A 26,515-nucleotide genomic window follows, 5' to 3' on the forward strand; every position below is an offset into this window, starting at 1 on the left:
CATCATGGTGGTTGTGGTAGCGGGAGGTAGCTGAAGCTTGTTATTGGCCCATTTCAGTAGCCAGTATTCAGCGGTGTACACCCGCTTGAGGTTTGTATGTGCAGCGGAGGCCCATATTTCTGCACCATAGAAAATGGCGGGGTAGACGGTGAAGGTGATGAACCTTTTAACAGTGACAGGATGTCGGACGTGTAGCAGCTGCTGCTTTGAGATCCACCGTAGACAAGAGAATCTGGTACTGATTTTGTCGATCTGGTTGACAAAGGACATCTTTTGGTCAAACAGAATGCCAAGGTCTGTGTGCGAGGGTACGTTTGGTATTCGTACCCCTGCGAGTGAAACGTTGAGTACTGTCGGCATGGATTTAAGGGAGAATATAACCTGAGCAGACTTCAGTGGGTTGATTTTTAGATTGAAGTTTGCCAGGTACAATTCTAGATCCTTAAGTTGGGAATTGATCCTGTTGCTGAGCTGAACGGGGTTGTCGCCAGGGTTAATTTGAGTCAGCAGTTTGAAGTCATCGGCATAGCATAGGAAACCATTCGTTGAGGCAATAATGGGCACGATGATAGCCGTGAACAGGACACCGGATAGGACACCCCCTGCGGTACTCCAGCAGTAATGTCGCAGGATAGGGTGTGTTGTTGCCGATAGAGAATAAGTACCCTGTGACAGAGAAGAGATTCCAAAAAGCACAGCATATCACCTCGAATGTGAAATTTCTCCTTAAGTAGGAGGAGCAAGGCCAGGATCGACACGGCATCAAAGGCTGCGCTTATGTCGAGATAATTGGTTGCTAGCTCAGCTCTTTGTTCGAATGCTAAAATAAATTTTCTGTTTATACTCCAGGACGACCAAACGGTCAGAGGAGTTCACAAGACAGACAGAATACAAGAAACAGCACCGTATTCAGCAATCACGGGCTTGAACCCCAGTCATTCAAGGCACGTGTACTTATGCACCCGCGTGCCTGACCACTAGGCTATGGGTTCGGACAACACGCAATAAGAGGGGATGTAAAAGGGGGAAAAACTCAATCGTGAGTTATCTGTTATGAGAACCTGTTATAACAGCTTTGTACATCATCAACCATCATTCTTTTGCTTAGAGGCCAGCAGAGGTCTTCCTACTCTGTACTACTGACTAACATTAGCATTAGCATTAGTAGAGGCATATGATGCAAGAAAGCAAGCTTATGCAGTATCAGCCAAAAAAAAAAAAAAAAATAACCGCTTCCACTTCACCCCTCTGTTCGTTCGGAATACCTGTCCAGCTGAGCCTTAAACTTATTTAGGCCATCAACTTCCATGACAAGGGATGGAAGTCTGTTCCACCAACCAACCACCCGCTGGCTAAAGGCAAATTTCCGCACATCTATCCTACATCTGTCTTTCCTCAATTTGAATTTATGCCCTCTCTGGTGATTATTCTGAGCAAGAGGAAGAATCCCATCAACATTAAGCATGCTCAAACCATTCAAGGCTTTATACACCTCTATCAGATCACCTCACCGGTGCCTAGTCTCCAGACACTATAATTTGCAAAACTTAAGCCTTTCTTCGTAAGAGCAACCCTTTGTTCCATTCACTAATCTTGTTGCCCTTCTCTGTACTCGTTCCAGCAGTTCTACATCCTTCTTGAAATGAGGCCTTCAGACCTGTATACAGTACTCAAGGTGTGGCCTGACCATTGCCTTATTACAAGGGAATAATCACCTCCTTATCCCTGCTAGAAAAATTCCTGTATATCATTGATAAGACACAATGAGCTACTCTTGCAGCTCGTCTGCACTGCTCAGAGAACTTCAGATCTGACTGAACAATTACCCCCAGGTCCTTTCCATTCTCTACCACTATCAGTGTAGTACCACAGAGTTGATACATTGCTCTGGGGTTGCTGTTTCCCATATGTAGTACTTTACATTTGTCAATGTTAAACTTCATTTGCCACCTCTCAGCCCATCTGCTCAACCTTTCCAGATCCTGTTGCAGCAGCATAGCGTCAGTAGTGTCCTTAACAACCCTGCAAAACTTTGTATCGTCTGCAAACTTGGACATTAAGCTTGATATATAACATCATCAATATTATTTATAAATACAGAAAACAATAATGGACCCAACACTGAACCCTGAGGGACTCCACTAATAACATTATTCCACAATGAGCAGTGTCCATTGATTACCACTCTCTGTGTTCTCCCCCTCAACCACCCCTTTATCCTTAGCAGCAATTTGCCTCCAGTACCACACTGCTCCAATTTGTGCAGCAGTCTTCCATGTGCAACAGTATCAAAAGCCTTTCTAAGATCCAAGTATATAATATCAAAGTTATTCCCTGCATCCAGTTCTTTTGTGACTGCATAATAGTATCCAATCAAATTGGTCAGGCAAGACTTTCCCTTAACAAAACCATGCTGTGTCCGAGCTATAACTGAAGTCTTGTCTAGATGATCCTGCAGTGCTTCTTTAACCAGTGCCTCCATTAATTTTCCTGTAACAGAAGTTAAACACACACCTGCGTGTTTAACTTCTGTTCCAGGAAAATTAATGGAAAATATTCACATACCTGTGTCAGCCTTTGATCCTCATTTGTGAATTGGGGTCACATTTACACATCTCCAGTCTATGGGTACCTCCCGTGAGTAAAAGGAAGGTCTCATAATTATGGCTAAGGGTTTGCTTACTTCCTTTGCTGCCTCCTTTAATATAACTGGATAGATCCCATCCACCCCGGGTGCCTTTCTTGTGTTTATCTTCAACAATTTCTCCTCCACTTTACTCTCAGTTATTACAAGATTATCTAGCTTACTGCCAGAGTTGAATACACCTCTGGCATTCCCTTCGCTGAATAACTCCTCATTTGTGAATGTCGATGCAAAATATTCATTTAGTTTGTTAGCTGCCTGGGCAGGATCATCAACAGTTGAACCATCGATATCAAGTGGACCAATCTGATTCATCCCCTTCCTTCTAGAGTTTACATAAGTAAAGAACTCTTTGCTGTTTTTCTTTGCATCCCTTGCCAAATATTTCTCGTAATCTGCCTTCGCCTGCCTAACCTCCTTTGTAACTTGGTTACAGATCAACTTATATCTATCATAGGCTTCTGTGTTACGTGTTAATTTGTATGTATCCCATGCATTTTTCTTCTCTGCCATATGCCTCATTAGTTCATCTGACATCCATTTAGGCCTAAGCCTTGAACAATATAAGGGCACAAAAGGTGATATAGTTGTACACGTTGGCACTAATGACATTAAGAGTAGGAGACCGGCGGAATTACTTGACAAGTACAGGTCACTGATGAAAAAAAGCCGTGAATTAGGGTTGAAATTGAAAGTGTCTGCAATTCTGCCCAGACACGATAGGAGGGAGTATATGATGAGAGCCCTGTCAATCAATTCGGCCCTGAAAAGGTTGTGCAGGGCTCAAGGGGTAGAATTTTTTTCAGCCTGGTCTGTACTTGTTAACAGGAGAGACTGCTTCTACAGGGATGGGATACACTTAAATAGAAAGGGTGCAAGAATGTTTGCTGATGCTATCGAGGCAATGTTAGGTGGGTCGGAAAACTGCTAGATTGGGGGGATACAAGGACTAATAGATTAACAGTAGCCACTGGCAGAGGTGAAAGTGATTCTTGCACTGCTTCTATTGGAATGAGCTGCAGCCTGGAAAATAAGATGCAGGATATTTCAGAGACTGCTGGGAATCATTGGGGTACAAGTAAACACATGGGTTGTGTTAGGGTAGCTAAGAAAAAGAACAGGTGCATGTATACTTGTGTGTACACCAATGCTAGGAGTTTAGTAAATAAATTTGATGAATTTGAGGTATTGCTCAAAACATCAAAGGCAGATATTGTGGGGATTTCAGAGACGTGGTGTCACACAGATATAAGAAATGCAGAACTGGAATTTGGTGAGTACAATGTCTACAGAAAGGATAGACAGGATAGGAAGGGAGGAGGGGTTATGCTATTAGTTAAAAAACACATAAAATCCAAGGAAGTGAAGCCAGTCGACATCGCTGGACAGTGCAGTGTCGAGTCAGTTTGGTGTGACATAAGCATTGGGAGATCAAAACTGAGAGTAGGAGTGTGCTATAGGCCTAATGACTCTGATGAGTATAATAAGAAACTGTTCGGAGAAATAGAGTGGGCCAGTAAATCAGAGAGTCTTATAATGGGGGATTTTAATTTCCCAGATATTGACTGGAATTTGGGGGCTGGTCACTCACACAGTAGCAAGGCTTTTGTGGATTTATTGGATGATTGTTTTCTACATCAGCATGTTCGGGAGGCAACTAGAGGGAGTAATACTCTTGATTTGATTATCAGTAGTGATTCTTCATGCATTAAGAATCTGCAGATAAATGAACCACTTGGTGGCAGTGATCACAGTGTGCTGAAGTGGGAGTTACTCAAAGAGGTAACTACCATTAGGGGTAAAGGGAAGGGGTATTGCTTTCGTAAAGGCGACTACAATGGACTGAGACAGTATTTAAATTCTATACAGTGGGATCAACTGATGATATTGCCAACAGCAAATTCAAAATGGGAAGCATTCAAAGAACTTATCGTGGAAGCTACTAGGCTTTACATACCAACTAAGAAATATTGTTCAAGGTTTAGGCCTAAATGGTTGTCAGATGAACTAATGAGGCATATGGCAGAGAAGAAAAATGCATGGGATACATACAAATTAACACGTGACACGGACGCCTATGATAGATACAAGTTGATCTGTAACCAAGTTACAAAGGAGGTTAGGCAGGCGAAGGCAGATTACGAGAGATCCTTGGCAAGGGATGCGAAGAAAAACAGCAAAGAGTTCTTTACTTATGTAAACTCTAGAAGGAAGGGGATGAATCAGATTGGTCCACTTGAGATCGATGGGTCAACTGTTGATGACCCTGCTCGGGTAGCTAACAAACTAAATGAATATTTTGCATCGACATTCACACATGAGGAGTTATTCAGCGAGGGGAATGCCAGAGGTGTATTCAACTCTAGCAGTAAGCTAGAGAATCTTGTAATAACTGAGAGCAAAGTGGAGGAGAAATTGTTGAAGATAAACACAAGAAAGGCACCTGGGGTGGATGGGATCTATCCAGTTATATTAAAGGAGGCAGCAAAGGAGGTAAGCAAACCCTTAGCCATAATTATGAGAGCTTCCTTGGACTCAGGGGAGGTACCCATTGACTGGAGATGTGCAAATGTGACCCCAATTCACAAAGGGGGATCAAAGGCTGACACAAGTAATTATAGACCTGTGAGTTTAACTTCTGTTCCGGGAAAATTAATGGAGGCACTGGTGAAAGAAGCACTGCAGGATCATCTAGACAAGACTTCAGTTATAGCTAGGACACAGCATGGTTTTGTTAAGGGGAAGTCTTGCCTGACCAATTTGATTGGATACTATGATGCAGTCACAAAAGAACTGGATGCAGGGAATAACTTTGATATTATATACTTGGATCTTAGAAAGGCTTTTGATACTGTTGCACATGGAAGACTGCTGCACAAATTGGTGCAGTGTGGCATTGGAGGCAAGTTGCTGCTATGGATAAAGGGGTGGTTGAGGGGGAGAAGACAGAGAGTGGTAATCAATGGACACTGCTCATCGTGGACTAATGTTATTAGTTGAGTCCCTCAGGGTTCAGTATTGGGGCCTTTATTGTTTTCTGTATTTATAAATGATATTGATGATGGTATATCAGGCTTAATGTCCAAGTTTGCAGACGATACGAAGGTTGGCAGGGTTGTCAAGGACACTACTGACACTATGCTGCTGCAACAGGATTTGGAAAGGTTGAGCAGATGGGCTTCGAGGTGGCAAATGAAGTTTAACATTGACAAATGTAAAGTACTACATATGGGAAACAGCAACCCCAGAGCAACGTATCAACTCTGTGGTACTACACTGACAGTGGTAGAGAATGAAAGGGACCTGGGGGTGGTGGTGGTGCAGGCAGATATGAAGTTCTCTGAGCAGTGCAGACGAGCTGCAAGAGTAGCTCATGGTGTATTGTCAATGATATATAGGAATTTTTCTAGCAGGGATAAGGAGGTGATTATTCCCTTGTATAAGGCAATGGTCAGGCCACACCTAGAGTACTGTATACAGGCCTGGAGGCCTCATTTCAGGAAGGATGTAGAGCTGCTGGAACGAGTACAGAGAAGGGCAACTAGATTGGTGAATGGGACAAAGGGGTTCTCTTACGAAGAAAGGCTTAAGTTTTGCAAATTACAGTGTCTGGAAACTAGGCACCAGCGGGGTGATCTGATAGAGGTGTACAAAGCCTTGAATGGTTTGAGCATGCTCAATGCTGATGGGATTCTTCCTCTAGCTCAGAAAAATCACCTGAGAGGGCATAAATTCAAATTGAGGAAAGACAGATGTAGGATAGATGTGCGGAAATTTGCCTTTAGCCAGCGGGTGGTTGGTGGGTGGAACAGACTTCCATCCCTTGTCGTGGAAGTTGATAGCCTAAATAAGTTTAAGGCTCAGCTGGACAGGTATTTCGAACGAACAGAGGGGTGAAGTGGAAGTGGTTATTTTTATTTATTTATGTTACTTTTTTTTTTTTTTTTTTTTTTTTTGGCTGATGCTGCATAAGCTTGCTTTCTTGCATCAAATGCCTCTACTAATGCTAATGCTAATGCTAATATTTCTTAATTGGTATGTAAAGCCTAGTAGCTTCCAAGATAAGTTCTTTGAATGCTTCCCATTTTGAATTTGCTGTTGGTAACATCATCAGTTGGTCCCACTGTATAGAATTTAAATACTGTCTCAGACCATCGTAGTCGCCTTTAAGAAAGCAATAACCCTTCCCTTTACTCCTGATGGTAGTTACCTCTTTTAGTAAATCCCACTTCAGCGCACTGTGATCACTGCCACCTAGTAGTTCCTCTATCTGCAGATTCTTAATGCATGAAGAATCAATACTGATAATCAAATCAAGAGTATTACTCCCTTTTTTTGCCTCCCGCCCATGCTGATGTAGAAAACAAATCATCCAATAAATCCACAAAAGCCTTGCTAGTGTGTGAGTGACCAACCCACAAATTCCAGTCAATATCTGGGAAATTAAAATCCCCCATTATAAGACTCTCTGATTTACTGGCCCACTCTATTTCCCTGTACAGTTTCTTATTATACTCATCAGAGTCATTAGGCCTATCGCACACTCCTACCCTCAATTTTGATCTCCCAATGCTTATGTCACACCAAACCGACTCGACACTGAACTGTCCAGCAATGTCGACTGGCTTCACTTCCTTGGATTTTATGTGTTTCTTAACTAATAGCATAACCCTCCTCCCTTCCTATCCTGTCTATCCTTTCTGTAGACGTTGTACTCCCCAAATTCCAGTTCTGAATTCCTTATATCTGTGTGACACCACGTCTCTGATATCCCAACAATATCTGCCTTTGCTGCTTTGAGCAATACCTCAAATTCATCAAATTTATTTACCAAACTCCTAGCATTGGTGTACACGCAAGTATACATGCACCTGTTCTTTTTCTTAGCTACCCTAACACAACCCATGTGTTTACTTGTACTGCAATGACTCCCAGAAGTCTCTGAAATATCCTGCATCTTGTTTTCCAGGCTTTTGCTCATTCCAAAAAAAGCAGTGCAAGAATCACTTTTACATCTGCCAGTGGCTACTGTTAAATCTATTAGTCCTTGTATCGCCCCCCCCAAGCTAGCATTTTTCGACCCACCTAACACTACCTCGATAGCATCAGCAAATATTCTTGCACCCTTTCTATTTAAGTGTATCCCATCCCTGTAGAAGCAGTCCCTTCTGTTAACAAGTACAGACCAGGCTGAAAAAAATTCTACCCCTTGAGCCTTGCACAATCTTTCCAAGGCCGAATTGATTAATTGGCAGATAAAGAAGAGGATCCAATGGAAGAAGAGGATCCAATGGAATTGGATCCAATCCAATTAACTTAATGACCTGGAATGTGATTTAAATACATGAGTAAAATAAAACCAAGACAGCAATTACAGAATTTGTTAGTTAATTGTACAGGAATTTTCATATTTAGAAAGATAAGACAGGGGGCATAAATAGGATGGTTATTCATAATGAATTAATTAAATATAGGTGTAAAAGTCATAATATGTTTGTTCATAATTAATTTATTAAATGCTGAGAAGGAAGCAACATGATTACATCACAATAATTAATTAGATGTACCAAAGCTGCCAAAATCTTTCTTGATTAAGTCTGATGATAGGATTCAATAAGGAATCAACTAAATTCCATGGTGAATCCATCCAGAAACATTTTCAATTTTTATAGTTCTGTTGCGTAGCAGTTTCATTTACTTTATATAATATTTTTTACATAATAAAATACTGATTTGATTTTTAACAATTTTACTCATGCTGGACAATAATATAAAAATAAGAACTTATTAAATTTTAAAGCATTTATACACAAAAATTTCAAAATTTCACAAAAAAAAAAAAAAATTCACTCCAGAGAGCATCAGTTAATCAGTTTACCTCAGAATGCCATTCGATAGAAGTCTTTGTAAATACAGTATTAATAAATTTTGCTTGACCTTGGAATGCCAGTCATTAAACTTGCTAAGATTACTCACTTGTACACGGCTCTTTTGTCTGCTTCAAACTGTGCTTGTGCTTGTGGATCAAGCATCGATGGAGCACTGGGTCCTGGAGGCACCATGCTCTGACTTGCTCCAATGGCAACCTCCGGTACATCACTGCACTGTCCAATCATAGGGTGTGTGGGCTCTTGATATGCTGGTATATTTGGAGGTATGCCTGCTATGTTCTGAGTTGTGCCTGGAGAAGGCTCCTGCATATCTGAATGGCACACACATAAACTGTTTACAAGACAAAAATATATGTAAAATGTGGTGTGTAAAATAAAAATAAAAACAGAATTATGCTAATTATAAAGAATTCTGAATTAAAACTATTTTTAATAACACTTCAAGAAATGTTTCACAGCACATTTATATAGGGATATAAAAATCATATAACCATATGTTGTATTCATACTGCACTTCACAATTCGACTTCAATAAAGATCACTATTACGTAGTGACCTTTACTGAATATAAAGTGATTTTATTCACAAAGCCACTTTAGTTCCTAAAGTTTTCCAGCCCATGCAGTTTTGGAACTGAAAACTTAAAAGATCTAGATTCATATTTAGAATTAATGTTCACAACTTGGAAACTGTGACATCTTAACCACAAACCTCAGCATAAAAAGTATTTGTATCACTTTTTTCAGTCAAAAAGTAATACAAATATGGAAATTCTACAGTTAAAGTATAGAGAAATTTTTGTACACAGTCTGATGTATGTAATGCATCAACAAAATATACTCAATGGCATTCAGTTAAGTAATTTAAAGAAATAGACTGTCTTCTTGAACAGAAGAAATGATATGACAGCTTCCATCCATACCATTTGCCTGAAGTGGTGAGGCGACAAACATTACTGGGGAAACCTAAGAAAAATTTGCAACGTTGCACACAAAAGATAAAATTAACCACTAAACTTTAAACAGAACCTTGTTTTTGACCTCTTTAACTAACCCATGTGATATTCTGTGATCACTTGGACAAATTTCGTAGACAGAATATCACGATATTTTCTCATCACTTGGACAAATATCAAATATTGTCGACACAGAATCCGACATAACTCTGGATACAGTAAAATCTATCAGAGAATCTGACATACCATTGGATATAGTAAAATGAGTACTTGGAAAGTCTGTTGTTTTAATTATTGCAGCCTGTGCAAAACTATACACTTTATCTAGTGTGCTATAATTCCACTTAAACTCCATTTATAATTTCATTTATATTAATTGTCATATCATATACAATAGTATCCTTGTATTCAATGAGATTCCTGTAGACTGGAGGTGTGAAAATGTCTCTCCTATTCACAAAGAGAGGATCAAAGGGTGATGTGAGCCATTGTAGACATGTAAGCTCGACTTCTGTTCTGGGAAAATATGGAATTAGTGGTTAAAGAATTATTGCAGGATCATTTTAATAGGAATGGAATTATACAGAAATCATAGCATGGATTTGTTAAGGGCAGTGGATACTTTCCGACCAATTTGATTAGCTACTATGGCACAGTAACAAAAGAACGGTGTGCAAAAAATAATTTTGACATCATATATTTAGATTTCAGCAAAGCTTTGACACAATTCCATATAAAATGCTGAAAAATTGGACATTGCAGCATTAGGGACAAGTTACTGCTATGGATAACAGTATGGCTGAGTGGCAAAGGACAGACGGCGGTTATAAATATACATTGGTCTTCTCGGATTAATGTCATTAGTAGAGTTCCCCAGGGCTTACTGCTGGGCCCATTGTTGTTTTCTATATTTATTAATGATATTGATGAAGGCATATAAAACTTATTGTCTAAGTTTGCTGATACAAAGGTTGACAGGGTGGTTAATGACAAGAATTAAGGCAAACTATTGCTGCAAGACATAAAAATTAGGGAGATGGGCAGCTTAACATTGGTAAATGCAAGGTCTTACATATGAGCAGCAGTAATCCCAGAAATTATTAGGTGACACCATATTCAAGGTATCAGAGAACAAAAGCAAAGAGACCTAGAAAAAGTCTGACATGGAGTTCTCTAGCCAGTGCAGACAGGCTACTAGAACAGCTCTTAGAGTTCTGTCAATCGTATGCAGGAACTTTGCCAGCAGATACAAGGGATGGGGGTAAAATAATGGTTAGGCCACATTTAAGTTCTGCATGTAGGTCTGGGAGACACATTTTAAGAAAGTTGTGGAGCTGTTGGAACAGGTCCAGAGATGAGCAACCAGATTAGTCAAGAACACAAAAGGGTACTCTTACTACAAACGACTTTGGTTCTGCAAATTACAGTGCTTGGAAACTAAGCACTTGTAAGGAGAGTTTATTAAAATGTTTAAGGCTTTAAATCAATTGAGTAAATTAATGATGATAGTATTCTTACTCTTCCTCTCTCTTACACACACACACACACACTATAAAAGGATGACTGTAGGATAGATGTCCATAAATTTGCTTTCAGTCAAAGAGTAATTGATTGTTGGAAGAAACTATCTGGTGTTGTGGAAGTGGGTAGTCCGTATTAGTATTAGCCATGTAGTGCAAGGAAATCACAGGCATTTTTGGCACCGGCCAAAAAAAGAAATATTATGCACTTCCATCCTCACATAGGTATCTATCCAGTTGACCTTTGAATTTCTTCAAACTGTCAGCCTCAACTACCAGTAGAGACAACTTATTCCAGTAATCAACAACTTGCTGACTAAAAGAAAACTTCCTACAATCTAGTCTAAACCTCTTTTCTTGTAATTTGAATTCATGCTCCCTAGTTCTGGACTTCTTTGTAACTGAAAATTCTGCTTTCATTCATTTTACTAACCCCTCTCAGAGCCTCAATGAGGTCCTCTCTAAGGTGGCTAGGTGCCAAGTTCTGTAGCCCACATGGCTGAAGTCTTTCCTTGTACATTGACCCTTTGGCCGATCTTACCATGCAAGTTGCCTACCTTTGGACTCTTGCAAGAAACTCAATGTCTTTTTTAAGATGGAGTCTCCATACTCAGACACAGTATTCCAAATGCAGTCTTGCAATTACTATGACCTCCCTATCTCTACATGAGATAGGGAAGCCATGGGCTTTCCTGGCCACCTGTTTACACTGCTCAGAAAACTTCATATCTGCCCCATAACTTCCAGAGTAAGACTTTGCATTTTACTGTATTAAAACATAGTCACCACTTTTCAGACCATTCCTAAATCCTGTTCAGGTCATCCTGGAGTGCTTGGCACTGATCATTAACAACCCTCCCCATCTTTACATCATCTGTAAATTTGAATAAATTTAAGGAAGAATTAGACATGTTATTAGAGGCAATGGACAGATGAGGTGAATATTGTTTTTTTTTTTTTTTATACTACATGAGTTTACTTCTTTGCATCATTTGCCATTGTTAATACTAAAACATTAATCTTTCTTGGTGGTTCCCTTCTACTTCTCTCTCTTTCTCTCAAGGTAATTCACAATTTTTTTTTTTTTTTTTGGCTGGTGCAGCATAAGCCTCAGACTTCCTTGCACCATATAGCTGATAATAATAATAATAATAATAATAATAATAATAATTACTATGAACGAATCCAAAACTATAAATTCGCACACTCTCAACATCTGATTGCTGCAAGGCCCACACGATTTTTAACACCTGTACTAAATAAGCTGTTGTCCCCCCCCAACAATGGTGGATCTGGCAGTATGACAGTTTCACCATTGATAATGTGACTATAGCACAGTGAAAAAATTATAACATTCTCACATATTAGGGTATCCTTATAAGTTCTCAATCTTTAACTGAAATTGGGAAATACAAACATTTGGCGCTTTGCAGTGAGATTTTCAACATTGAGAATAAGTTACATATTTTAAATACGATGTAGTGTTCTAGTAAAGTTAATTTTCATTTAGTTGGTTAAGTAAATAAACAAATGCTCATTACTGAGATTTAGAAAGTATAGTTTTTTTGGAGTTTTTTTCATAGATTATAGGAGGGTGTGCCACCAATATGTTAATAAAGAACTCACTGGAGAAGAATTTTAGGTAAGGGACATCCCCAGTTTTTTAGTCTGCTAAATCTTCTCAAACTGATTTTTTTTTTAACAAGGTGCTCAGATATCTCCAAAAATTTAACAAGCGGCTCACATGAGCTTCCCTGGGCCTGCTCCAGCACACCCATGGGTTGATAACACTGAAACCTGGTTGCAGCAAAATGACCTCATATAGTGGTATTGTTGGATTTTTTTAACTAATCATTTTGGAAAAAGTATTCTCGACAGAGTTCCTGATGTCCATGGTGAAGATTTCACTTCATCTCTTCTGAAGCCTGATTTAAACCTATGTGACTATTTCTGTGGAGGTTATGTCAAAAACAAAGTGTTCAAAACTACAGTCAATTTGAAAGAGGAAATAGAGCAAAGAGGTGTTTTTAATCTCTACACAAACTTTTCTTATTCAACTTTACAACATCATTTCACACAGAGGCAAACCTATCAAACATATTTTGCTTTAATGACTGCTAAAAATCATTAACAACATATGTGATGATTGATTTTTTCATTTTATTTAATCATTTATTTAATCTCTCATTAGTGTGAGAGCAAGCATTCAACAAAAATAAAAAGAGCAAATAGCTCTGATTAGTAAGAACAAAACAAAATGAAGATATACATATAACAATGTAAAAGGAATATTAATAAAGCAAGTGTATTTACTCAGGAAGAGAAAATAGCCATGCAATATGTGAGTAAAATTACATTCCAATAGGTGAATGAAATGTTACTAATGAGAGCGAATAGCTCTCGTTAGTAAGAACAAAACAAAATGAAGATATACAAATAACAATGTAAAGGAAATATTAATAAAATACAGTGTATTTACTTAAGAAGAGAATACAGTCCTGCAAAATGTGAGAACAATTGTATTCCAACAGGTAATATGTCAGGTCACTTTCATCGGGATAGATTATAATTCAGTAACTCTGAGATACTTTGAAGGAGAGAGTTTGGCATTTTCCATAAGAAACCATACTGTCTGATCTCAAGGATTATCATTATCCATATCCCCCCCCCTCTCTGGAAGGCAGTAGCTGTAATATGATTCAAGCTGATCTGTTGCTTTAACAAAACAAATTTTTGAGCTAAGAATGTTTTAAGCCCTGACTTCTGCTTGCATATTGCCCTCCTTCCCTCCCTTATAAGTGGCTATCAGTAATCGGAAAGCATGTTCAGACTATAAATGCTTCATTTTCTTTTTTTTTTCTTATGAAACCCCAAACACAAGAGCTATTAGAACCTATAGCATTTAGTACCGTGCAAGGGATGGAGGGTGAGAAGATATTTGTTGACATTGGACTTGAACTTCTATAGATTGTAGATGTCAGGAAATATGTATGAAGAAAGGTTGTTCCAGAAAACAGAAGTTGAATGAATAAATGAGGAGGAAGAAAAGTTGGATCTGTGAGTTTCAACTTGGACAGTAAAAGGATGTTGATTGGTTGTGGCAGGCGTTCGGAATGCTTTATAAGAGTAAGAGAGAGAGAGAGAGAGAGAGAGCGCAGGAATTATAGAAGCCAATTCAGAAGAACAGTGCCTATGGAAGTATCTACAGAAAAGACATGCTGCAGAAACAGAACGTGAATGAGACAGAGTGAAGAGACTCTGTTAGACACGAGTCATTAATTAATCTAAGTGCCCTCTTTTGAATGGAGTCTAGATGTCCGAGAGAGTTTTTTTCGAATGAACGGAGGAGTGAAATGGAAGTGGTTTTTTTGGTTTTTTTTTTTTGGCTGATGCTGCATAAGCATGCTTTCTTGCATCATATGCCTCTACTAATGCTAATGCATCATTCCATGGTAGGGCAGATGTGCAATTTGTACAGTGAACAGCTGTTTGTAAGAAAAGTAATGCCAGGAGTGAAAGTGAAAGCCCAGTTTTTTAGATGCAGAGGAAGCAATATTTCTAATGTGCTTATGCCAAGAGAGATTAGAAGACAGGGTAATCCCCAATAGAGATATGTGATCTTGCCTAGAAATCAGAGTGTCATTGAAGATAAGCATGGGAGCCGAAGAATCCTTTTTGAGAGATATAAGACAGGGCTGAGTTTTATAAAAATTGAAATCAACTATCTTCACCCCACTGGAGAATTACCTGGAGATCAGCATTTAAGGAACTGGTAGTGGATATTTGAGAAGTTGGAGCTGTTTGAGCAGGGCAAGGGTTCTCAAACTGGAAGGTGAAATGCAATGTGCTATCATCAGCAAAACTGTGGATAGGATTTCGGGTCAATAATATTCAAGAGGAAAAGAGTGGGAGAAAGAACTAAACATTGGGGAACATCAGTATTAATGAAGAAGTTAAAAGACAGAGAGCTATCTACCATCACCCGCAGTGAGCAGTCAAAGAGAAAACTGGATACCCAATTACAAAAAGCAGTTGGCAAACCATAAGATGGAAGCTTATTAGAAGATCTTTATGCCAAACACAATCAAAAGCCTTTGAAATGTCAAGAGCAACTGCTTGGGTTTCACTAAACTTTTCCATTGCATCTGTCCAAAGATGGATAACATAAACCAGAACATCACTAATGGTTGACACTGATAGAATCCATACTGGCGATCAGATGGAAGGTTTCTAGAGAGTTTAAGAGTTGGCAATTAATTGATTTCTCCATTACTGTAGAAAGTGTAGAGGTGATTGCAACAGGAAGATAATTGGATGGGAGGTATTTGTCACCCTTTTTTTAGGAACTGGCTGGATATGAGCAAATTTCCAAGCAGAAGGAAAAAACACCTTTGAAATAAAGGTGTTTTTTCCTTCTAAATTAAAAAGAGGCCACACAGAACATGAGTAAGTTCAGGAGCACAGGTTTTGAGAACAAGTGGAGGAATACTATCAGGACCTGGAGCTATCTTAGCATCAAGATTGTTCAAAATCCTTCTGACATCCTTTTGATGAAAGACCATTGAAGGCATTTAATGGAGCATACTGGTGGGAGGGTGAGAGGTGGTTTACCAAGATCATCAATACACGAGTTGGAAGAAAAATAGGATGCTAGCAGGTCAATAGCTTTATCCTTGGCTGAAGTGGCGATAGAACCATCTGGTTTAGACAGAGGTGGGAACAGAGATGGGCAAAAGTTGCGGCCAATAGCTTTGGCAAGAGACCAGAATGCTTGACTACCATTTGGACAAGAAGCAAGTGTTCTACTCTTAGCCTGTTCAAAATCTAGTTTGTACTGATTAATAACTGCTTTACAATTGTTGCGAGCTTTGGTGTAGGCAGAAAATGAACCTGGAGATTTGGATATGAGCCAATTACGATATGCAACATTCTTCTCTTGAACAGCCTTAGCATGTTTATTGGAAACCAAGGTTTAGATGAAGAGCAAGATTTTAAGGTGGAGTGTGGAATAAAGGATTCCATCCCTACAAGAATAATTTCTTTCACTGACATGATCTGAGCAAACACTGAAATCAGAAGTTTTGAAACAGTAATCCAACCAATGAAAAGAAGAAAAGAAATCTCGCAGATCATCCTATTTTGTATTCTTATAATGCCAAACAACACAAGGTTGGGAATGGCCATGAGAAAGGCTCCATTGGAGAAGAGACCATCACTAAGTTGTGATCTGAGGTGCCAAGAGGACCACTCACCTCGCCCATCCCGTGTACTTAGAAGTGTTATTTGTGAGAAAAAGGTCAAGCGTGTTGGCTTTTTGGTTAGGATTGTGAGGTATTCTGGTAGGTAAATGAACAATCTGTGCGAGGTCATTAGTAATTGCAAAAGCCTCAGCATCTTGACCAGCTGGGTCTATGTGACTAGAAAACGGAAGTAGGCTGGAATTGTGAACTTTAAAATTACCGGGGAAAATTATCTCACTGTTAGGAAACTTGGACTGGAGAAAGTCAAGTTTCAAAGAGTTTCAAATGATTAGTGGAGTTTTGAAGAACGACAGAAGCAACAGATGAATTTGACAGAATGTGGTAGAGTGTCAATATAGTTAAGGAAAGATGCTACATGGTTGTTTTCCATTAAGGTTATTATTATATTAAAACCACTCTTATACCACATGAAAATTAATACTATAGTTTATTAGACTGTTTTCCTACATTACTATACATTAATATGACATTTTGGGTATCTTACCAATACCCTTCATCAGAAAAAGCTGTTGGGGGAACAGAAAAATAGAGTTACAAATTCAAATATTTTAGAATATTACAATTACCAATAATACAATTACAGTTACCAATTTACAACTACAATATTACTGTTACAATTACCAATATTATAATTACAACATTACAAATACTAGTTGTAAATTATTCAATTTTTTTTTTAAGTTACCGTTACAACAGAAAACAGGAAATCTAAGATGATTACAAAAATATTAAATTCTTGCCTGCTGACAGACTCCTTTTGCCGATGCTCCCAGAAACCGGGTGTGCATACAACCACATGGCCTGCCAGCAGTTAATTTATAGGAGAGGGATTAACTTATTAGCCCAATAGGATAGTGACAAGTTTTTATCCTGGATCCGGGGTTCTTAGAAGCCTGCAGTGAACAGCCTAATAAACTATAGCATTAATTTTCAAGTGGTATAAGAGTGGTTTTAATATAATAATAACCTTAGTGGTAGAGAGTTTTTAATTTTGCTGAAATTAGGCCCAAATAGAGAAGATTCCAAATTACTAAGTCTCTGACAGGGAATATCAGAATGGACATATGCACAAGTACCACCTTTAAAGTGAAAAGAATCACACAACAAATAATTCGGGCAACTGAGAAGAGCAGTGGTGGAATCAACCGATAACTGAGATTCAGAAAATGTACATGGGGTTTGGCAGACTAAGTGGAAATGGACACCACTGAGATTACAAGTGAGACTATGTATATTTGGGAAATGAATGAGGAAGTGTTTGGGATGTTTAGATCTTTTTGCGGATAAATTTGCTCTATTAGTTTGACAATTCATGGTGATTCAGTAGTAATAAAAGGTGGGGGGGGATATGTTGCATGGAGTAATGAAATTTTGGATATGGTGTGCATGTATGTGGTAAGTACATACCCAGATCCATGACATAATGTGGCCTCGACAATGCTCCCACATACAAACTACTTGGACTCCATCTAGTCACTATCTGGCAGAGTAGAGGCAGCGAGTATATACATTAGCTGATCCAGAAGCCTCCTAGAGAGTTACCAATAGGTTCGGTCCAGTGTACTAACTAGCGGCTAGCCTGTAAACACTGTTTTAGAGCTGTACCCTCGAAATGTAAGGAAGATGTTGATTCTCGCCATGATGTCCATCACAACCCCAAAAGGCATCAATCATACTGCATTATGGAAGAGATGGGGGAGGATTTACCAGAGCTTTGCTCTGGAGACTAAACATGGGTTCCACCACTTCAAACCCACGGTGGTCACCCACAGTGTGTAGGGTGCTGTATTTCAGGACTTGCACATGGGGGTTATACCCATGGTTACTAACAGTCCCACCATCATGAAGGTGCAAGCAGAGGATTTGGCAGGTACAGACCAACAAGACTTCGCTGAAATTAGGTCCACGTGACTTGAGTGTCAACAGAATATCAGTTTCATCAGCGTTCTAGACTCCCAGTTAGCAAGCACAGCTTGGCATATCTGAGAGAATGTCTGTGACATGTACAAACACCAATACTGCCCTTTTATGCAAGAAATGTCCTGGTGACTTATTTCCCCATGTTCAATTTGGCCATCATCCAAATTTGGAAGTGGAGAATTGAGTTCTGAAAGAAAAAAAATTAAATTTAAGCTCATATTAAAACCCAGTTCTTCATACACTTGAAGGAGTAAGTGAACAAGCATTTCATAGTTTGCTGATCTTTGATTAGTTAAAAAGTTTTGGCAAGAACAGAACAGGACATGATCTAGCCAAGGAGGAAGTCTTTGTGTGTGCTAGATGCAGAGACTATGAAGAAATTAGGAGCCAACTCAGCGTCCTGATGGGCATCTATGAGAGTTTGAGGTGTTGGGTAGATGTCCATGAAGAAAAAATTAATATGAGGGATCCACCAAGCTCTAAGCTGCCCAAATCAATGCCAGAGCTCACTCCTGTGCATGAGGCAACATGGTGGCAATCTCCAAGGCAGAATGCACTGGTCCCAAAGCACCTAGTTATTGTCGGTGACTCTACTGACAGGAAGACGGAGAATATATTATGCAAAAAGGATAGGTGAAACAGTAGCAGGGTATGTCTGCCAGGGTCAAAAGTTGATGGCGTTGTAGAGCAGATATCATCTTTTAAGGGCACAAAAGGTGATATTATTGTACACATTGGCACTAATGACCATAAGAGTAAGAGATCTGCAGATATACTTAACAAGTACAGGTTAATGTTGAAAAAAAGTTGCAAGTTACGGTTAAATTTGAAAGTGTCTGCAATACTGCCCAGACACAATAGGGGGGGAGTATATGGTGAGAGCCTTGTCAATCAATTCCGACCTGGAGAGATTGTGCAAGGCTCATGGGGTAGAATTTTTTCAGCATGGTCTGTGCTTGCTAACAGAAGAGACTGCTTCTACAAGGATGGGATACACTTAAATAGAAAGGATGCAAGAATATTTGCTGATGCTATTGAGGCAGTGTTAGGTGGGTCGGAAAACTGCTAGCTTGGGGGGGGATACACAAACTAAAAGGTTAACAGTAGCCACAGGCAGAGGCAAAAGTGATTCTTGCACTGCTTCTATTGTAATGAGCAACAGCCTAGAGAGCAGGTAGCTGGGGATTTCAAGAGCTGCTGGGAGTCATCATGGAACAAGTAAATACATGGGCTGTGTTACGGTAACAAAGAATATGAATAGGTGCATGTATACTTGCATGTACACCAATGCTAGAAGTATAGTAAATAAATTTGATGAATTTGAAGTGCTGACCAAAACATCAAAGGCAGATATTGTTGGGATATCAGAGACATTGTCAACACAGATATAAGCAGTGCAGAATTGGAATAAGGGAGTAGAATGTGTACAGAAAGGAAGGAGGTATTAGCATGTTATTTAAGAAATACACAAAATCTAAGGAAGTGCATCCAGTTGACATGGTGGCCAGTGCAATGTTGAGTTGGTTTGGTGTGACATAAGCACTGGAAAATGGAAAAGGAAAAATGAGTAGGAGTGTGTTATAGGCCTAATGACTCTGATGAGTACAACGAACAATTGTGCAGAGAAATAGATTAGACCAGTAAATTAGAATGTCTTGTAATAGGAGATTTTAACTTTCCAGATGTTGACTGCAACTTGTGGGTTGGTCACTTGCACACAAGCAAGACTTTTGGGGATTTATTGGAGATAAACACAATAAAAACTGTTGAAGATAAACACAAGAAAGGCACCCGGGGTGGATGGGATCTATCCAGTTATATTAAAGGAGGCAGCAAAGGAAGTAAGCAAACCCTTAGCCATAATTATGAGAGCTTCCTTAGACTCAGGGGAGGTACCCATAGAATGGAAATGTGCAAATGTGACCCCAATTCACAAAGGAGGATCAAAGGCTGACACAAGTAATTATAGACCTGTGAGCTCAACTTCTGTTCAAGGAAAATTAATGGAGGCACTGGTTAAAGAAGCACTGCAGGATCATTTAGACAAGACTTCAGTTATAGCTGACACAGCATGGTTTTGTTAAGGGGAAGTCTTGCCTGACCAACTTGATTGGATACTATGATGCAGTCACAAAAGAACTGGATGCAGGGAATAACTTTGATATTATATACTTGGATCTTAGAAAGGCTTTTGATACTGTTGCACATGGAAGACTGCTACACAAATTGGAGCAGTGTGACATTGGAGGCAAATTGCTGCTATGGATAAAGGGGTGGTCGAGGGGGAGAAGACAGAGAGTGGTAATCAATGGACACTGCTCATCGTGGACTGATGTTATTAGTGGAGTCATTCAGGGCTCAGTGTTGGGTCCATTATTGTTTTCTGTATTTATAAATGATATTGATGATGGTATATCGGGCTTAATGTCCAAGTTTGCAGACGATACAAAGGTTGGCAGGGTTGACAAGGACACTACTGCCACTATGCTGCTGCAACAGGATCTGGAAAGGTTGAGCAGATGGGCTGAGAGGTGGCAAATGAAGTTTAACATTGACAAATGTAAAGTACTACACATGGGAAACAGCAACCCCAGAGCAACGTATCAACTCTGTGGTACTACACTGACAGTGGTAGAGAATGAAAGGGACTTGGGGGTGGTTGTGCAGGCAGATATGAAGTTCTCTGAGCAGTGCAGACGGGCTGCAAGAGTAGCTCATGGAGTATTGTCAATGATATACAGGAATTTTTCCAGCAGGGATAAGGAGGTGATTATTCCCTTGTATAAGGCAATGGTCAGGCCACACCTAGAGTACTAGGTGTGGCCTGACCAGGCCTATACAGGTCTGGAGGCCTCATTTCAAGAAGGATGTAGAGCTGCTGGAACGAGTACAGAGAAGGGCAACAAGATTAGTGAATGGAACAAAGGGGTGCTCTTACGAAGAAAGGCTTAAGTTTTGCAAATTACAGTGTCTGGAGACTAGGCACCAGCGAGGTGATCTGATAGAGGTGTATAAAGCCTTGAATGGTTTAAGCATGCTCAATGCTGATGGGATTCTTCCTCTAGCTCAGAAAAATAACCTGAGAGGGCATAAATTCAAATTGAGGAAAGACAGATGTAGGATAGACGTGCGGAAATTTGCCTTTAGCCAGCGGGTGGTTGGTTGGTGGAACAGACTTCCATCCCTTGTGGTGGAGGTTGATAGCCTAAATAAGTTTAAGGCTCAGCTGGACAGGTATTTTGAACGAACAGAGGGGTGAAGTGGAAGTGGGTTTTTTTTTTTTTTTGGCTGATGCTGCATAAGCTTGCTTTCTTGCATCAAATGCCTCTACTAATGCTAATGCTAATGCTAATTGGAGGATTGTTTTCTACAGCAACATGTTTGAGGAGCAACCAGAGGGAGTAATATGCTTGATCTGATTATTAGCAGTAATTATTCATGCATTAAGAATTTGCAGATAAAGGAACCACCAGGTGACAGTGATCACAGTGTACTGATGTGGGATTCACTTAAAGATGTAACTACCATCAAGGGTAAAAGGAAGGGTTTTTGTTTTCATAAAAGGTGACTACAGTGGTCTCAGACAGTTTTTAAATTCCATACAGTGGGATCAACTGATGTTAAAAACAGTTAATAATAAATGGGAAGCCTTCAAGGAATTAATCTTGGAAGCTACTAGGCTTTTCATACCAACTAAGAAATACTGTTTAAGATTTAGACCTAAATGGATGTCAGATGAACTAATGAGACTCGTGGCAGAGAAGAAAAATATGTGGGATGCATATAAATTATCATGTGACACAGAAGCCTATGGCAGATATTATTATTATTATTAGCCATATGGTACAAGGAAGCCTGAGGCTTATGCTGCACCAGCCAAAACAAAATTTCCAAGTTACCCTGAGAGAGAGAGAGAGAGAGAGAGAGAGAGAGAGAGAGAGAGAGAAAAAAGGGTCAGAAGTAATTAGCATTAGCATTAGCAAAGGCACATGATGCAAGAAAGCAAGCTTATATAGCATCAGCCAAACCCCCCCTTATTTCACCTATCCACTCGCTCCAAATGTTTGTCAAGTTCTGCCTTGAATCTATTTAAGCTATCCACTTCTACAACGACAGATGGAAGTTTGTTCCAGCAATCAACCACCCGCTGGCTAAAGGCAAACTTCCACACATCTATCCTACAACCATCTTTCCTCAATTTGAATTTATCTCCTCTCAGGCGATTATTCTGAGCAAGAGGAAGAATCCCAACCGCATTGTGCATGCTCAAACCATTCAAGGCTTTATACACCTCAATCAGATCACCTCGCAGGTACCTAGTCTCCAGACACTGTAATTTGCAAAACTTAAGCCTTTCTTCATAAGAGCAACCCTTTGTTACATTCACTAATCTTGTTGCCCTTCTCTGTACTTGTTCCAACAGCTCTACATCCTTCTTAAAATGAGGCCTCCAGACCTGTATACAGTACTCAAGATGTAGCCTGACCATTGCCTTATACAAGGGGATAATCACCTCCTTATCCCTGCCAGAAAAATTCCTGTATATCATTGACAAGACACCATGAGCTACTCTTTCAGACTGTCTGCACTGCTCAGAAAACTTCATTTCTGCCTGCATAATTACCCCCAGGTCCTTTTCATTCTCTACCACTGTCAGTGTAGTACCACAGAGTTGATACGTTACTCTGGGATTACTGCTTCCCATAAGAGAAACTAATTTTTCTTTCAAGAAAAATTAGTTTTCTGTAATAGAATTTTTTTTTTTTTTTTTTTTTTTTTGTCTCCTTAATTGATTGCACTAACAGAAAAGCCTAATAAACCGGGAACTGCAAATTATTTTTACTGTTTTATGGTCGCGACCTCCAGAAATGTGCTTTAGAAAAATATCACAAAGGCATTCAAAATTGATTCTTATAACAGAACATATGATGACGAAAGTGTCGTGCATTTTAATGATTTGAATTGGTAACTAATACAATTTAAATTATAAAAATGGCCTTTTAGAGAGATAAACAGTTGAGTTATATAACAAAAATTTCAACTTCTGAGATCTTGGAACAATTAACTAAAAAACAATGTGTTATTGGGTTCACATTATATTTTCACAATACGACGGTGTCTCTGGAACGGATTAATATTGTAAAGTGGGATGCACTGTATTGTATAGCTAAAAGCGTGGTTTGAAATGTGGGATTTATAAATGTGTAACATTCATTTTTTGCAATCAATGTTCATATTTTCGATTTTGTTGATGATATGCTGTGGAAAAAACCCAGGAACTGCCTGAAGTCCACGAAGAACAGTGTTCACTGACAACCACTCCCCGTCTTCTCCCACTCAACCATCCCTTTATCTATAGCAGTAACTTTCCCTTAATGCCACAATGCTTGGGCGCCTCCGTAGCCAGGAGCAGCAGTGCACAGCACACGCCTCCCAACCAGACCGGAGCTTGAGCCCATGACCACCAAATATGGAGGATGCGGAAAGGTCAGGGAACAACCACCGCACATCCCCGAAGCAACACGGCCCCAGTCGCCAATGCTCCTAAAAAAAAACAAATAACAAGTAACAAGCCACAATGCTCCATTTTGTATAACAATCTTTTATATGCAACAGTATCAAAAGCTTTCCTGAAATCCAAGTCTGACAAAATTATTTTTTGCATTCAGTTCCTATGTTCCACATCATAATATCCAATAATATTGGTTACTATGATGCAGAACAAAGTCAGACATCTCCCCTAAATGAACAAATGCTGTGACTGAAGTATAACTGCACTTCTGTATAGATGGTCTTTGCTACCTCCTTTAATATAATTGGATAGCTCCCATTCACGCCAGGTGCCTTTTTTTGAGTTTAACAATTTTTCTTCCCCTTTCCTTGCTGTTATTAAAAAATAATTTAGCTCCCAGATAGAATTTAATAAACTTCTGGCATCCTTTTCCCTAAAGAATTCCTCATGTGTGAATAGAGGCAAAATACCTATTCAATTTGTTAGCAACCAGAGCAGGATCATCAAAAGTTAATCCACTAACATCAAGTGACCAAATGTGATTCAACTCCTTCCTTCCTTCTACTATAAGCATTGAAGTATCTGCTGCTGTTCTTGGCCAGACTTCTCATAATCTGCCTTATCGTGTCTCGCTTCCTTTGTGACTTGATTACAGACAAATTTATATATATACCACAGGATTCTGTATCACCCAATAATTTATACGCAGTCTGTGCACTTTTCTAATCTCTGCAACATGTCTCATAGTTTACCTGACATCCATTTAAGGTCCAAGCCTTGAATAGAATTTCTTGGTATAAAAAGGGTAGTAGCTTCTATGATTATTTCTCTGAATGCTTCCCATTTAGAATTCGTTGTTGGTAACATTAGTTGTTCCCACTGTTTGGAATTTAAAAACTGTCTGGGACCATTGCAGTCTCCTTTACGAAACCAAAAACCCTTCCCTTGATAGTAGTCACATCTTTAAATAAATCCCACATCAATACACCTACTTAGTGTTTCTTCTATCTGAAGATTCTCAATGCACAAAGAATCACTGCTGATAATCAGATCAAGAGTATTACTCTCTCTCTTGTTGCCTCTAATATGCTGCTGTAAAAAAACAGTCATCCAATAAATCCTGCAAGTCTTGCTAGTGTGAGCAACCAACCACAAGTTCTGGTCAATATTTATCTGGAAAGTTAAAATCCCCATTATAAGACATTCTGATTTACTGGCCCGCTCTGTATATGGCTGTCCACTATAATCATCAGTCATTAAGCATATAACACATTGTACTATCATTTTTGTTTTCCCAGTGCTTCTGTCAACACCAAACTGACTCAACATTGCACTGGCCACTCACATTTACTGGTCTGTATGCAATGCCATATCGAGCCATGATGATGAAGAGGTTGAAGAAATGTACACTGAAATTGAGAGTCTTCTAGATGAGCAGAAAACCCACTACACTATTATTATGGGGGACTTCAATGCTAAGGTTGGAAAAAGGCAAAACAGCGCAGAAAGAGGAACTATAGGAAATTTTGGAATTGGTGAAAGAAATAAAAGAGGTGAAAGACTTGTGGAATTTGCAGAATCTCAAGGAATGTCAGTAATGAACACTTTTTTCAAGAAAAGGGTGAACAGAAAGTGGACATGGAAGAGTCCAAATGGATTAACAACTAATGAAATCGACTTCATCCTCACTAACAGAAGATATATTGTGAATGATGTTACCGTCCTGAATAAGGTAAATGTTGGAAGTGATCACAGAATGGTAAGATGTACACTTGATATAGATGTAGGAAAGGAAAGGAAAAAACTGACTCGAGTAAATAATACAAAGGTCTTTGAAATAACAGAGGAGGAGAAAAAGCAGTATGTACTGGAACTTAAGAACAAGTTTGAGCTTCTGCAGACTGCTCAGGACCAAGATATCGACGAGGAATATTACAACTTTCTGAAAGTGATAAAGCCCAAGAAACCTATAGGGAAACAGAAATCCAAAGAAGAAAAAATTAGTCAAGAAACACTTGTCATGATGAACCAAAGACGACAAACGAAGAGCAAGAAAAACACTGACAGGGAGAAAATTGAGTATACTGAGTTATGCAAAGCCATTAGAAAGAGACTCAGAGAGGACATAAGAAGATTTAACACAAGAAAAGTAGACCAAGCATTAAGGGAAAACAAAGGATTTAAATCAGCAGCCATGAGCAGTAATACAGAAACTGAAGAATAGCGATGGTGTACTTATAAACAGCAGAGAAGGCATAATTCAAATAGCAGAAGACTACTATAGAGAATTATACAAGGAGCGAGGGAATGATACCAGCAGTGGGGAAGATGGATTGCAAAGTAGCAACACATATGACATACCCGATATTCTTCCTGATGAGGTAGAACATGCATTGAAGAAAATGAAGAATCGGAAAGCCCCGGGGGAAGATGAAGTTACTGTAGAGTTGTTAAAATTGGAAGGAAGAGACATAACACAAAAACTGGCAAGGCTCTTCACAAAGTGCATTAGAAAAGGTGTGATGCCTAAGCAGTGGAATAATGCAATCATAGTTTTGCTGCATAAGAAAGGAGATAAATCAGAAATTGGAAATTATAGACCAATTAGCTTGTTATCCCATATCTACAAGTTGTTCACAAGAGTCATTACTAACAGATTAGAAAGAATACTTGATGTGAATCAACCGAAAAAGCAAGCTGGCTTTAGGACAGGATTCTCAACTATGGATCACCTTCACATAATATCACAGCTAATGGAGAAAGCAAATGAATATAAAACACCATTATGCCTGGCATTGTGGATTATGAAAAG

General features: G+C 39.2%; 1 protein-coding gene across 1 annotated transcript in view; it reads right to left on the reverse strand.

The window, feature by feature from the left end:
• LOC150080121 (homeobox protein PKNOX2-like) overlaps nt 1-26,515 on the reverse strand; it is a 185,829-nt gene that overhangs the window by 117,542 nt on the left and 41,772 nt on the right. The window contains exon 2 of the mRNA XM_090380620.1: nt 8,621-8,866. Coding sequence (XP_090236746.1) covers nt 8,621-8,844 — 224 coding nt within the window. The 5' untranslated portion in view covers nt 8,845-8,866. The remainder of the gene's footprint in view (nt 1-8,620; nt 8,867-26,515) is intronic.

This window comes from Mastigoproctus giganteus, chromosome 9, assembly GCF_048544385.1.
Source record: "Mastigoproctus giganteus isolate SK-2022 chromosome 9, ASM4854438v1, whole genome shotgun sequence".
Lineage (NCBI taxonomy): Eukaryota > Metazoa > Arthropoda > Arachnida > Uropygi > Thelyphonidae > Mastigoproctus > Mastigoproctus giganteus.